We start from the raw sequence: 13,248 nt of genomic DNA, 5'->3' as shown, positions 1-13,248 counted from the left end.
TTGGTTTTCTATGTCAGTTTGACATTCTTCATTGACCAAGATTGACTACTAGTTTAACTCACCTTACCAGTATAACCTAACTCCATCGGTGGGCCTTCATACCTCTTTTCTATTGGTGGATCAACTTGGCCTTCCATCAAACATGCTGGTCTTATTACTCAGTCCATTTACCACTAGCATTAATCTTCTCTGAGTATACCGGTTTACATCCTTCAGTTCTTATCTTTCTTGCTTTCTTTGTCTTACTGGTAGTCCTACTTTACTGGTAACTTACCTTCAATTTTCTTACATACATATGGATTGACATCATCATGTCTTACTTCTCCTACACCGGTCACCACTTCTTACTCACCAGTGACCATGCCACTAATGCCAACACATTAGTAGTAGAAAGTTCTAATGATAGGATTGATAACATTATAAACAAAATGGAAGATACTAATAACATTTATAAGTATACTTTAATGATTAATAATACCATTAAAGGTATGAGTTATGTGATGAATTGGAATTGCCTCTCTAACACTATTAGGATTAATAACCTTATATTGTGCATCATTTTACTCTAGGAGAAACAATTTTTTTTTTTTTTGTAATTTTAGTCATGGTGTTGCCTATGTAAAATATAGGCATTACACATCAATAATATTATTTTATTTATTTTAAATCAATCTTAATTCACCAATGAAAATAATTATTTTATTTTCAATACAAGCATGATTCACCAACAACATTATTTTATTTGTTTGAATACAAAAAATGTTTACCAACAATATTATTTATTTGTATAAGGAAGAGAAATACCTGCCAATTTGTTTTACATATTTTAGTCAATTTTTAAAAAAATGCCAATAAAATTAATATATATATATATATAAATATTTTTTAATAGAATCAATAATTTTTCTATCAATATAAAAAGACTTTCTAAGGTTTGATATCTTTTTAATGGGATAGTTTATTAAAGTTCTACTTGAGGTTAGGCTCAACTAGTTATCTACAATAGGTATTTCCAAAAGACCTTCAAAATGTACATTGCAAATGGAGTTACCTCCACAATCAATTGTACCCATTAATTTTCTCATAATATAGACAAAGCAACTTGAACTATAATTGATATAATATGTAAACATTCATCTATCAAGGAATAACCCAATTACTATTTATTCATCATAAAGCACATCATTAATAAAATTTCAGTTCCACATCTCATGTCTATCATAATCCATCTAACATTAATATTTTTGTTCATTAAAATTGTTTTACTCTAATCAACTAACTTGAATTTCACATAATCCAAAAGCATACTTTATGACCTCAAGTCAAATATAGGATAACCTAGACTTTCCTTGTTTTTGATTAAGATAAATGGATTTTACAAGGACTCAAAACTAAAATCCAACAAAAAGAAAGCTAGTAGAAAACTAGAGTCTAAACAACTGCCAAACGACTATAGAAATAGGGGATACACCCCACAACACCTAACAAAAATATATGAAACCAAAGCAAAAAAGAATATTCCAAAAGACAAAAAACTAAATCATTTTTTTGTTAATATCTTCAAGCTCCTCCATAATGAATCTCGAGCTACCTGTTTCTTGTTTTTTGCTTTTAGTCCTAGTAGAGGGACCTATAGAAGTCTACATTTCCTGAGTATTAATCTCCAGGTTCTTGTTGTTTCATTTGATAGCTAAAGATGGATAAAAATTGATAGGATGGGCTTTCTGTATGGCGATTTTTTCATTTACCCTTTTAAGGCCTTGTACACTATTGTACATCACTTATTTGCTAATCTCCACTAGTCCCCCGAGGTTTCCCTTTAATTCCTCTATACTTTTTTCTAGATGGGCAATCCTTGACTCATGCTCGGTTTTCATAACCCTGATATTCTCTATTATTTTCTGAGTCATCTTTAGGAGCTTGTCAGTTTTGTCTAGCAATGGATTCTCAGTAAAAGTGTCGATGATATCCTTGATACCTTGTTTAAGGAGGTCAATAGGAGCATGTCAATATCCATCTTCTCCTTTTTAAACTCCTCCAGGTCCACATTGAGGGGGATATCTAGTTTTATTTCGCCATCCCCTTTACTTTGTGTCTCCACCCTTTTTCTAGCTTTCTACTTTTTCAAACTTTCCTTGTTATTACAATATCATTGAAAGATTTAACCTTTTTTAATTTTAGTTTATACAACATATAATTGATACAATTTAAAGAATATGTTCATGATATAATAATTGGACAAAAAATAGCATATCCAACTCTTAGTAAGATTATAAATGCCAACACAATTCAACTAATTTGTTTATCCCAAATATTTATTTGATTAAATTCTCTATCCATAATGGAACCCACCAATGAAGAAAAGAGTAACACCAAATACACTTAAGGTTACACATTATACCTAGTGAAAACCATTAAATATGTTAAGCCACCAAGATCACAAGCATAGGACATCCTACGCATATATTAAAAATCATTAGTTAATTTTTAACACATATAAAGAACTTTTGATGAAAAAATGAAATTGAATTCTCATAGGTTTGCAATTATGTATATTAAATCCTAAAATCTAAAAAAAGATTACTTAGTTTGACCTAACTAAATATTTCTATGTATCCTTATTGATCTTCATATCGAGAATACATTTTTCTGCTCCAAAATCCATCATAAAAATATGCTAGAAGGATGAGATTTGAGACCCCTAATCATCACCTTATTATTACCAATATACATGTCATCCATGTATAATATCATAAGTACAATCTAATCATTAATGATTTTAACATAAAAAAAATGACCCTCCTTGCTCCCAACAAAAACAAAACTCAATAAAAAGATATAAAAAACTCAGTAATACATTTTGTGGGACTATTTAAGACTATATAATGATAATTTTGACTTGAAAGATAAGTAGTTACTTTTCCCTCACAACAAAACAATTAATATGTCAAATATAAATCTCCTCCTTAAGATCCCCATGTAATAAAATTTTCTTAGTATCTTTTCTTCTTTAGTATCCAAATCGTAAGCTAAATTATTAGATGACAAGAATCTAATGGAATTTAACTTAGAAATAGTGGAGAAATTTTTACCAAAATAAACTCTCTCTTTAGGGTATTCCTTTTTTATTAGTCTAGCCTTCTACTATTCTAACTATCAATTTTCTCTAATTTCTTCTTATAGATGCATTTGCAACTAAAAAGTTTTCTTATCTTAAGAAAATTCATAAGATCTTAGGTATCATGACTATTTAGGGTCATCGTGCCCTCTTGCATGGACTACTTCAAAGAGTTATTATGATTCAAAGAGGGAGGCTCCATAAAATATAGAGGTTCATCATCATCATATACTAAATAAAATACATAATAATTGTTTTGTTTTCTTCAATCATGAAATAGTTTTTATTGTCATGTGGATGCCCTCAAGGTAGGCACAAGGGCTATAACTCTCCCTCTACATTCCTATCATGTATATCCTTATCTAAACTCTCACTTGAACTATATTCATCATCATAATCTTCTCATCCATCATGTTTACTTCCAAATGTACATATTCTTACTTCTCAAACTTAGTCTCAAAATGCACTTTTTCTTTTTTTCATTTTCTCTTGTTTGTCCAAAACCTAAAATAGTTCTAAACACTTGCAATATCATTTTTTAGAAGAAATCAATTTTTAGGTTTGTAAATTTCCATGCTTATATCTTTACATTCTCACAGAATCTTACAAAGATGCATATTTGATAATTTTAATCCAATTCAGATATCTTTCCTTGAGGCACATGAATATAAGCTTCATACCCTTTAATGTGAAACAAAAGGCTTTTATCTAGCCACATTTCACAAGGTGTTTTATCAACAAGAATCAAATAAGGATGCATTTTAGTCAAGTAATAAGGAAAAATTAGATCCTTTTCCCAAAAAGCACCAATCTAACTACATACCATTCAACATAAGTCTTTCTCTTCTATAATAATTTGGTATATTCTCTCTCTAAACCACTTTTTTTGAGGTGTGTATGATATGGTCATATGCCACAAAATACAACAATCTTACAAAATTTATTAGTTTTTTTAGAGAAATACTCACCAACACTATTACATGTTAATACTCTTATTTTATACTATATTTTATTTTCATATGAGGCCTTTTTGTACTTCAAATTAATGAAATTTAGGATTTAGCATACATAAATCAAGGTCTATCAAGAGGCATCAATAATGAAATATAATGGGCCACTACGAAGGGGCTGGTAGTGATGTTTGAGAAATGCGATACCTTGGAGGAAAAGGTGGATTCCATAAGGGGCAATTTAGTCTCTTTGGAGGACATGAAGAATTTGGAGAAGACACTACTGATCTCTAGGACAAGCGGAACAAAATGATGAAAAATATGGAAGAAATTGTTGCTTTCAGCAAGAATATGGTCAATAAATTGGTGGTATGGATGTAGGTTCTACAAAAGGAGCTAGTGAGGAAACATGCCAAGCATAAGAGTATTGATTTGGATGTGTCTTTTGTGGTTTCTTGGTTAGGTTTTTTGAAAAATGAAATGTCATTATTTCTTTGGATGCTACTCCCTCCAAGGAGATTTTTGCTAATAGGGTGTCCTTTATGTAACATCATGATATTATCAATCAGGAGTAGTAGACTATTAAGGGCATTAGTCTCTTAGGAAATCAACAATTGGTTTCTATATGTGTTTTTGGTTATCTCTTGGTCTTCACTTATTTTTTGTGTGAAGACCTATCATTTTAATTCTTTTGGTCCTTAGTTTTTGGTAGTTTCACTTCTCATGAGACCCTCGTTCTCCACTTGACAAGTATTATTTAAAGGGTTCGAGTCCTATCCCAACTTAATTAGAATAATAAAACATTATAGTACATTTGTGTCATTAAACCCATATTTATTAGACCAAACACATTCAAATGAGTGGTTTTTGATAGCGTCTTCACTATATATTTTCTATTAGGAAATGGAGATATATTTTATTGCCCTAACACATAATGGTCATACCAAAGTAGTTAAAACCATCAAATAGTATTTTATTAACAACCTTCCTAAGAGCTTCCATAACAAATATTGATAAAATAATATACATTCATTTTTAGTATTCCCTAGAACATTATAGAGTTAGAAAGAGTGGAATAATCCAACCTAATTATAGTCCTTGTATGAGATTATCTATCTACAACCAACTTTTCCTAAAACATCCTATAACTAAAGTTACAAAATATCACATGCACTTGAGGACCATTTAACATTGTTACATAACCTAATTTTATTGCAAATTGTAGAGTATGAGAAACATTACTAAGGTATTTAACCTTCGAAGAATTGAAACATAGCTTTCCCTTATCAACAATGTATTTGGTACTATTATCACCTAGGAAAAGTTTTCAGCCAACATAATTTGTTCCCTTAAACAAAACAATATTTACATGTTTGCATAAAAAAGATTGAAGAACAAAACATTTATGAATTTGAGTTGAAATTATTTTTGAGGATAAAGTACTTGCATGCCAGAACTGAAATTTCTCCCTTAAAAAAAGAATGTTGGTTCACTAATTACTTGTGTATTTAAATTCATTAATTCAATTTAATATATTCTATTGATTGTAAGGGTTTGCCTTATTTCTATTATAAAATCACATAGATAAATGTATTAAATTTCTTGTCTTAAATTATCTATAAATTTTCTATATTTGAACTAAATTACCTTATCAATAGAGAGATGTTAGAAAGTTATTTAAGACAATGAACTAAATTGATCGTAAATCTAAATATTCAAATGACTTGAAAAATTTCCTAACATTAAAATATATACATTTCAACTTAAATCAAAGAATAAATATAATTTATAAACTTTCTTCATAAATTAAAATTATAATAAGATAAAAGTGGTAAAGATTTTCCTTGAATAATATGTTTATAAATTCGAGGAAATCAGATTAATCTAAAATTATTCTGAATTGACTTTACATCTACAAAAATTGTCTTCTAAAGATAACGTTTTGAAGTTTAGACTAAAATAATCCAAAAATATCTAAAGTCTTAAATTACAAGAAGTAAAAACATGTAAATTATTGACCCAACAAAATAAACATATATTAGTGAGTTCGATATAAGGGTTGGTTAAAATTTTTATTCAGAACAAAATATCTAAAAGCTTCATTAATTAATAATATTAGATTTTTATTTTGTTATTTAATTTTTTTTTTTATATCAAACATCCATTGAATACCATGAAAACATAACAGTGAACAACTTCGGATTAAATTTAAATTATCTTAAAGGGAGAACGACTTATGTTCTCAGTCATATTGATCACTTTAAGAGAAAAATTAACGATTCTCTGCAATTCATTCCTCCCACGCTGACCAAGAAGCCTGTCGATTGCAATAACAGCTATTATCCCTGCTACAAAACCCTCAAAATCCTTATATTTGCTTTAATTTTAAAAAGGGAAAAACCATAACAGAGAACTTGTACAGATTTTATCTGCTCTACTATGAACAATAATATTGCCGAAGCGACAAATTATAGTGATCTATCTACAAGAATAAACAATTGTCTTGTTTTTTAAAAGGATTCAACATCCAAAGTAACAGTAATAGAACAGATCAATTAGCTTGTTTCCTGATAAGATTCAACAAACTGTTAAATTACTCAACCTTAGTACTCTGATGCAGCTCTGTTTTATTAACAATAGACTTTGTATTAGATGGTTTTAACATGTACTTTTGTAGAAAACAGAAAAATCATTGTATTAGTTAGGTTAGAGTGATGGATGTAAAATGGAGATATCAGATCATTCAAACGATAAAAGCACAAAGACTGTGATATTACATAGGCGATGATATCACATATTATATTAGGCACTGCAGGAAACATACATACTCGATGATATCAGATTGGAAATTATACTATGCAGTGCAGAAAGCGTACATAGGAGACTGGACCACGCTTTATATTCGAAATTGAAAGAAAATGACCAAAACAGAAACACAGGAAGAGGAAGCGGCAAGTGGCAGACGTACAGAAAGACAAAGCAGAAGAGGGTGATGATAATTTAAAGAGAATCACATTTAGTGGGCTTAAAGGAGAGTGTATTCTGAGCATTGTCGTAGAGGATGTGGAAGTTCTGCTGTTGTACGTTTCCGAAGATGGAAAGTTTCCTTGATGTTCCCAACATGGCGAGGCACAAGAGATCGTCAGATACACGAATGAAAAGGTTGTCTGCTGGAAGCACGTAATCCACGCCGCCCTCGAAGTTGAAGATTAGAGCAGGCAAGGTGACCTGACCTGATGTCTGGTAACACAGATCCAGATCCACAGAAGAGCCGTCTGTAGGAGTAAGATCAATGGCGGACTGAATTGCTTCTTTGACAGAAGTGTAGGCAGGCTCGATTAAATAGGTATAGCTGGTTCCCGAGTCAATGATCATGCCTCCGCTACCGTCCGATTGCAGATCAAAAGTTCCAGTAGGAATGTTTACGGGGTTGCCGTTGAGGGTGATTCCTGTGACAGGAATATACCAGAAGGAAGGATAATTACTGTTCTTAATGAGTGGGATCGTGTTGGCTCCGATCAAGGAAGCACCCTCACCGAAAATGAGAGGTCTGGTTTGTGAAATGGAATCGGTGATGGGCAAGAGACAGTAAGAGAATTTGTTGTCTACCTTGGAGCCTAACTGTGAGATAAGTGAGAGAGCACCTCTTCCTAAGCCCACAAGACCGCCGCCCTGTGATAATCCTGTTCCTTGGTTGTCATGGCCGCATCCAAAAGCAAGTCCTGGAACCATGCTGTCGCTGCCGCTCCCAATGGAGAATGACTCGTAAGCCAGGTCACCGCTAGTCTCACCGCTGCCATACGTATAATCGAAGGTGCAATCTGGATTGCATCCACTTTGGAAAGCCCCCAAAGCATCACAAACAGAGTCAGTGCAAGGAACTGTGGAATAGGAAGACGATTGGGAGGGGTCGAAGATTGGCGTAGGCTGATTGTAGCAGTTCTGGCAAGGCAGGCACTGAGTCCAAATCAGATCACTCCCCGTGTCGACAATCGCTTCAAAACTCACCGAGGGCGTGCCCACTGCAACGCTCATCAGAAATTCTCCGCTTCCCACGTGAATGGGCGTTTCAGCGTCTAACTGCCCAGCTATCTGCTGTTTTACAGATGCCTCTATCGTATTCAGTCGTTTCTTACCTCGATCCACCGCCTCACGCAACCGCTCGGTAAGATTGGACTCTCCCTCTGATATGCGGGTCAAATTCACCCTCAATTTCGACCAAACATTAAATTGTCTCCCCGAGGAAGATGACATCACGGGAATAATAAAGCAGATGAAGGCTAGAACGCCCAATAGCTTACAACTCTCCATTTTTATTTTTGAGTAATGCTTCTCCATCTCCGACTGGAAGCGAAGCGAGTTTATATAAGCTTAGAACACCGAAGAAGTCTGTCAAGGTGTAATCGACACACTAAGCGCTAACTGCGCGTGGAAACTTAGTTTTTTCCGTTTTCACATTTGCTTTCTGGTTTCCGTTCATGCGTGACCCACTGTTCCCGTTTCCATAGTCACGACTCACAATGACTTCCTACAAACGAGCGCGCTTTTTTTAATTCCATTCCCACGTCTCCCTTGGCTTTTCCCACCGAACATATCTGGGATTAAAAAGACTACGTACCGCAAATGAAAATTGTGAATGCAGTCGGGAACGAAACAATCATTGTGGAAACGAAAAAAACAAATGTGAAAACGGAAAATGTGAAGCTTAAGGGGGCCACCTGAGCGCAATCAGCGCTTAGGGTGTGCTCACACTAAGAGCGACCACATTAAGTACAGAATGAAAGTGCGTGATAGCTGACAACGATTTAGACATATGAGTCCACAAATATTTTCAAGGCTAAATATCCGCTTTCGTGGGGCATAAGTCTTTCTTTAGCTCTGGATATGGATCTGGAATTTTTGTTTGTGAAAAGAAAAAAACGATGGTAATAGGGACAATTGAGGAGAAATAAAGGATGTGATCAGTAGAAGATTTCGTTCTATGCATGGCATCTTTTAAGAAAAAATAGAAATCTAATATATAGATTTTTGGGTTATCAACTCTTTTTAGCGAAGTTATCGTGGGCAAGGCAGAATACAAACTTCGTTCTTGTGCAAAAATATATTTCATAGATATGTTAGAGATGGACAATTTGGAAAAGGCCTGTATTTCGTTCCAGCTATTAATCTTTTTATGAAGCATTAGCATATATGCTTGCTTTTTATACTTCGAAGGAAATTTCTATCATAACATCAACTTGGATAAAAATGTACGCTCTTCCTTGAGAGTTTTGATCTCTTGATGTATTCAAGCAAAATATTAGTTCGTTGGGCATAGTTATTGTTATGTCACGACCCTTCCATGGGCATGGTTGGTCTATGTATGCTAGAATTCATGTGGAATGGTATCTCATTTCTTTTTCAAAATATGTTAGTATTTTTATTTTATATAAATATTTTGAAAAATTATGATCTTTCTATTCAAGAGTATATTAAATTCAAACAATACTTAAGTCAATTCAAAAAAATTAAGAGATAAAAGATTGAATGAGTTTCATAATGTCAAAGAATAAACAAGCATTTAGAAGTAAAAAATTAGATTTTCTAAATATTAATAATATTGTTGGTTTACTCTCATAATTTGGAGAGGAGGAAATTTGTAGATAAGTTCAATGTCATTAGAATAAAGGAATAATCAGTGAGGAAATGTTGGAGAATTACAACTTCAAAGGTGATCTAGAACAACTCCTAGATAAGTAATATACTTGAAAATTCTAGACCTTGAAAATGTAAAGGTAATCAAATTATCTAATTTTGTCCATTTCATATAAAAGGACCAAGGTAGCTTGAAGGTGGGTTAACAATCTCTACAGGGTTGTAGCTGAATGTAAGAAAGTTCAGGAAAATCAAGTTTTAACAAATATGCAATTAAAAGGAAGGTAGATTTTGTGACCAATAAGATAAAAATATCAAACATGCATGTTATTCTAGAAAATGCTACAATGTTAGATGTTGATGTGAGAAGTCAACCCTAATTACAAGTCATCTTAGTGGACACTAAGAAGTCAAAGGTTGATGGATGGAGGTTCTTTCTTGAAACATAATGGGACTAAAGTCTTAATCAAAGAATTTATTTCTTTAAAGAGCCTTGGAGAACTATAATTGGAGATATTTCTTTTACAAGAAATTGTGACTATGAATTTGGATATTTTTAAATCCTTCATCAAATATTTTAGAAGGCAAAAGAGTTATCTTAGTTAGGGAGATAAAGGATTAACTGGTGTTCTAGCTATAATCTAGAACTATATATAGATTTCCATATTGGAAATCTACAACTCATCTTTTTGGATGGTGGACAAGTTGGTTGTGTTTCTCTCAAGAAAATTTTATCCACCACTTCTCTCTTTACAAATCTAGTTTTTTAGATTACTATTCACCCATCTTTACCTAAAATAGGTGTTTCATGGTACACCACCTTCTTTGTCCATGCACTTGCCCATTTTATATAGCCAATTTTTTTATGTGCTACAATTGATAAATTTACTTCTTTCAATTTTACTTTTACCTCATGCATTGAGGAAATAACCACCTCCTTGATATTTTTTGATAAATTCTTGAGAGTCTCATCTAGGTACCAAAAATTAACTTGCAACTCCAAAACTCCATGATTATCATGTGAGTAAGTCCATGAAAATGAGGGAAAAAAGGAGGTCAATAGCGAAATTTTGTTATTCTTCTCAAATTAGCTTAAATTGAACTTGAATGAGTAAAATTTTAAGATGTGTAGACTTAAAAATTAAAGGTCTATAAAGAATCATAATTTTAGTATTCTAAATCGAGTTTTTAAGCCTCTAAATATTTTTCAAAATGTCTAATATTAAGGGAATGAAACACTAAGAAAACAAGGAAATGTTTCTATTTCTATGAGTAAAATATAAAATGGCATTTGGTGTGTGACCTTGATATTTTATTCCATTGGGTATTTTTTAAACTTATTTTATAAAAATATAGCTAAGAATAAATGTTGTGACTTTTTAAAAATAATTTTCAAAGTCGATGCATCCAAAAAATTACATCATTGAGTATGTGTGTCATAGAATTTGCAAAAACTTTATTAAACATATATATTATTTCAATATCTTTACAATAAAGTCTATCTATTACACTTTTTTTATTTTTTTATTTTTCCATATTTAGATAAGTTGTTAAGCATTTCTAGGTGAGCAAGTAGAATATTTTTTTATTACCTATGTATTTAGAAAATTTAATTAGGTGCTTGTACCTACCCTTGTACCTCATTCAAGTTATCTTTCTTTCTCATCTCTTTATTGTTGGTGTATTACATTAGCTTTTACATAATTTAGATAGTTTAATAAATAAATACTTAGTTTATGATAATTAGTTAATGGGAAGTTGTTTCCCATAGAGCAGTTATGAATAATATCATGGCTTTCTGAAGCCAACGTTAAGTAATGTAAGATCATTTGAATGTATTAATTTAATAACACAATAATTAATTTTTCACTATTATGTGCTTTTATATGGCATCAAATCATCAATAATGTCTATGCTTGCATATATAATCTAGGAGAAAGCAAGCCGACTTCATAGTATTGGCATGGGAAGGAATGTATGTTTCATATCATGTGTGTATTATGCTCAGAAGTTGTAGGTGTGTAGAATATCATAAAGGCATATAAAGTATTTGACCCATGTTGGGCTTGAAGAACAATGATCTCCTTCCATTATTTTGCCTACTTGTGTGTGAATCTCGAGAGGAATAACACCTCAAACAATACAGGTTGCTATTTATATTTTAGGTTATAGTTGAAATCAAAAAGTGAATGAAGAAGGTAGTATCATAGAATAATTGTGGATGAGCATGGAAAGCATAAGACATAGCAAAATCATTAATAGGAATTCAAACTTGCTGAGCATTAGGTGGTCATATGGATGCATGAGGTATGCTTTTAAATTTTAGTTAGGTTTAATGTTCTAAAGAACGAAAGAAGCATTAGTATTTGATTTGAAATACCATGGAGTTTGAGACAGTATTTGTTGAAACCAATTCTTATAAGCAATTTTCAAGAACTTTCAATAGTTGCAAGAAAGTGTTGCAAATTTTTGCATCTAATATTATTTCTGAGCATGGTATAATTTTCCATTAATAGGTATGTGCAAGATCATGAGGGGCCAAAAAGTGGTGATGTAAAAAAAATTGCCTTATCCACTCACCTAAAAATGTGAAAAATCCATGTTGACTTTTTGCTTGGCTTGGATGTCAATACATATGGCCCTAGCAAAAAACCAACCAAATTTGATATCCGATAATATCAGATATCCGATAATAGTAAAATATTATATTAATAAAATATATATTATATAATATATTATATTATTCATATAATATATAATATAATATAATATATTATAAATTATAAATTATATATATATAATATATTACATATAATATAATATATAATATATAATATATAATATATAATATATTATATATTATTCATATAATATATTATGTATGAATAATATATACTATAATATAATATATTATAAATTATATATTGGGTGGTTGCAAGAAGTTGAGTCCCACTTTTAGGCAAAAAGTGGAAGTGTTTTCTCTATTTTTTAATTTTTCTGTCAATTGATGTCAAAATTTGATGCACTTAGAGATCGAATCTCAAAAAAATTCAGTAATAGAAAATATAGTGCTCGGAGTCTACTTTTCAAATATGTAATTTATTTTAATACCCACATGGTAGAAATCACTTTTTAGTAGGCATGTTTAAAAACCAGTTTTTCAAAATGCATGTTTCAGGACCATACCACACGTGTACGAACACCCTTTCTTGATGCAAATAAATGAATTTTTGTAAATCCTTCTGGGAAACGATACCTAAGATACCAAATATTGATGAGAATAATTTTTCTTTTTTTTTAATTGAATTTATTTTTTTTGTTAATTTTTAACTGACAATAAAGCATATTTTCAAAACATCAGGTGTATGACCACCATAATTTGATGAAAAATTCAGATTTTTCAATTTTCTTTTTTTTTAATATTCAAAATAATTGTATATAGATCGATGTCATATAATTTATTTTCCTAAAATCCTAAAAACAAAAAAGTTATTAAAGTTTTAGTGAACCTTGGTATTTTAGGTTTAGGTTCCACTTTTGATTAAT

General features: G+C 31.4%; 1 protein-coding gene across 1 annotated transcript; it reads right to left on the bottom strand.

Annotated features, from left to right (window-relative positions):
* Positions 1–6,854: 6,854 nt before the first annotated feature.
* LOC131063850 (aspartic proteinase nepenthesin-2-like) lies at positions 6,855–8,389 on the bottom strand. The gene has a single exon (XM_057997810.2). The coding sequence runs from the start codon at positions 8,377–8,379 to the stop codon at positions 7,069–7,071; it is 1,311 nt and encodes a 436-aa protein (XP_057853793.1). The 5' UTR covers positions 8,380–8,389; the 3' UTR covers positions 6,855–7,068.
* Positions 8,390–13,248: the final 4,859 nt, after the last annotated feature.

Source organism: Cryptomeria japonica, chromosome 3, assembly GCF_030272615.1.
Source record: "Cryptomeria japonica chromosome 3, Sugi_1.0, whole genome shotgun sequence".
NCBI lineage: Eukaryota > Viridiplantae > Streptophyta > Pinopsida > Cupressales > Cupressaceae > Cryptomeria > Cryptomeria japonica.
Note: the sequence above shows the minus strand (reverse complement) of the source record. Positions and strands in the feature narration are given on the sequence as shown.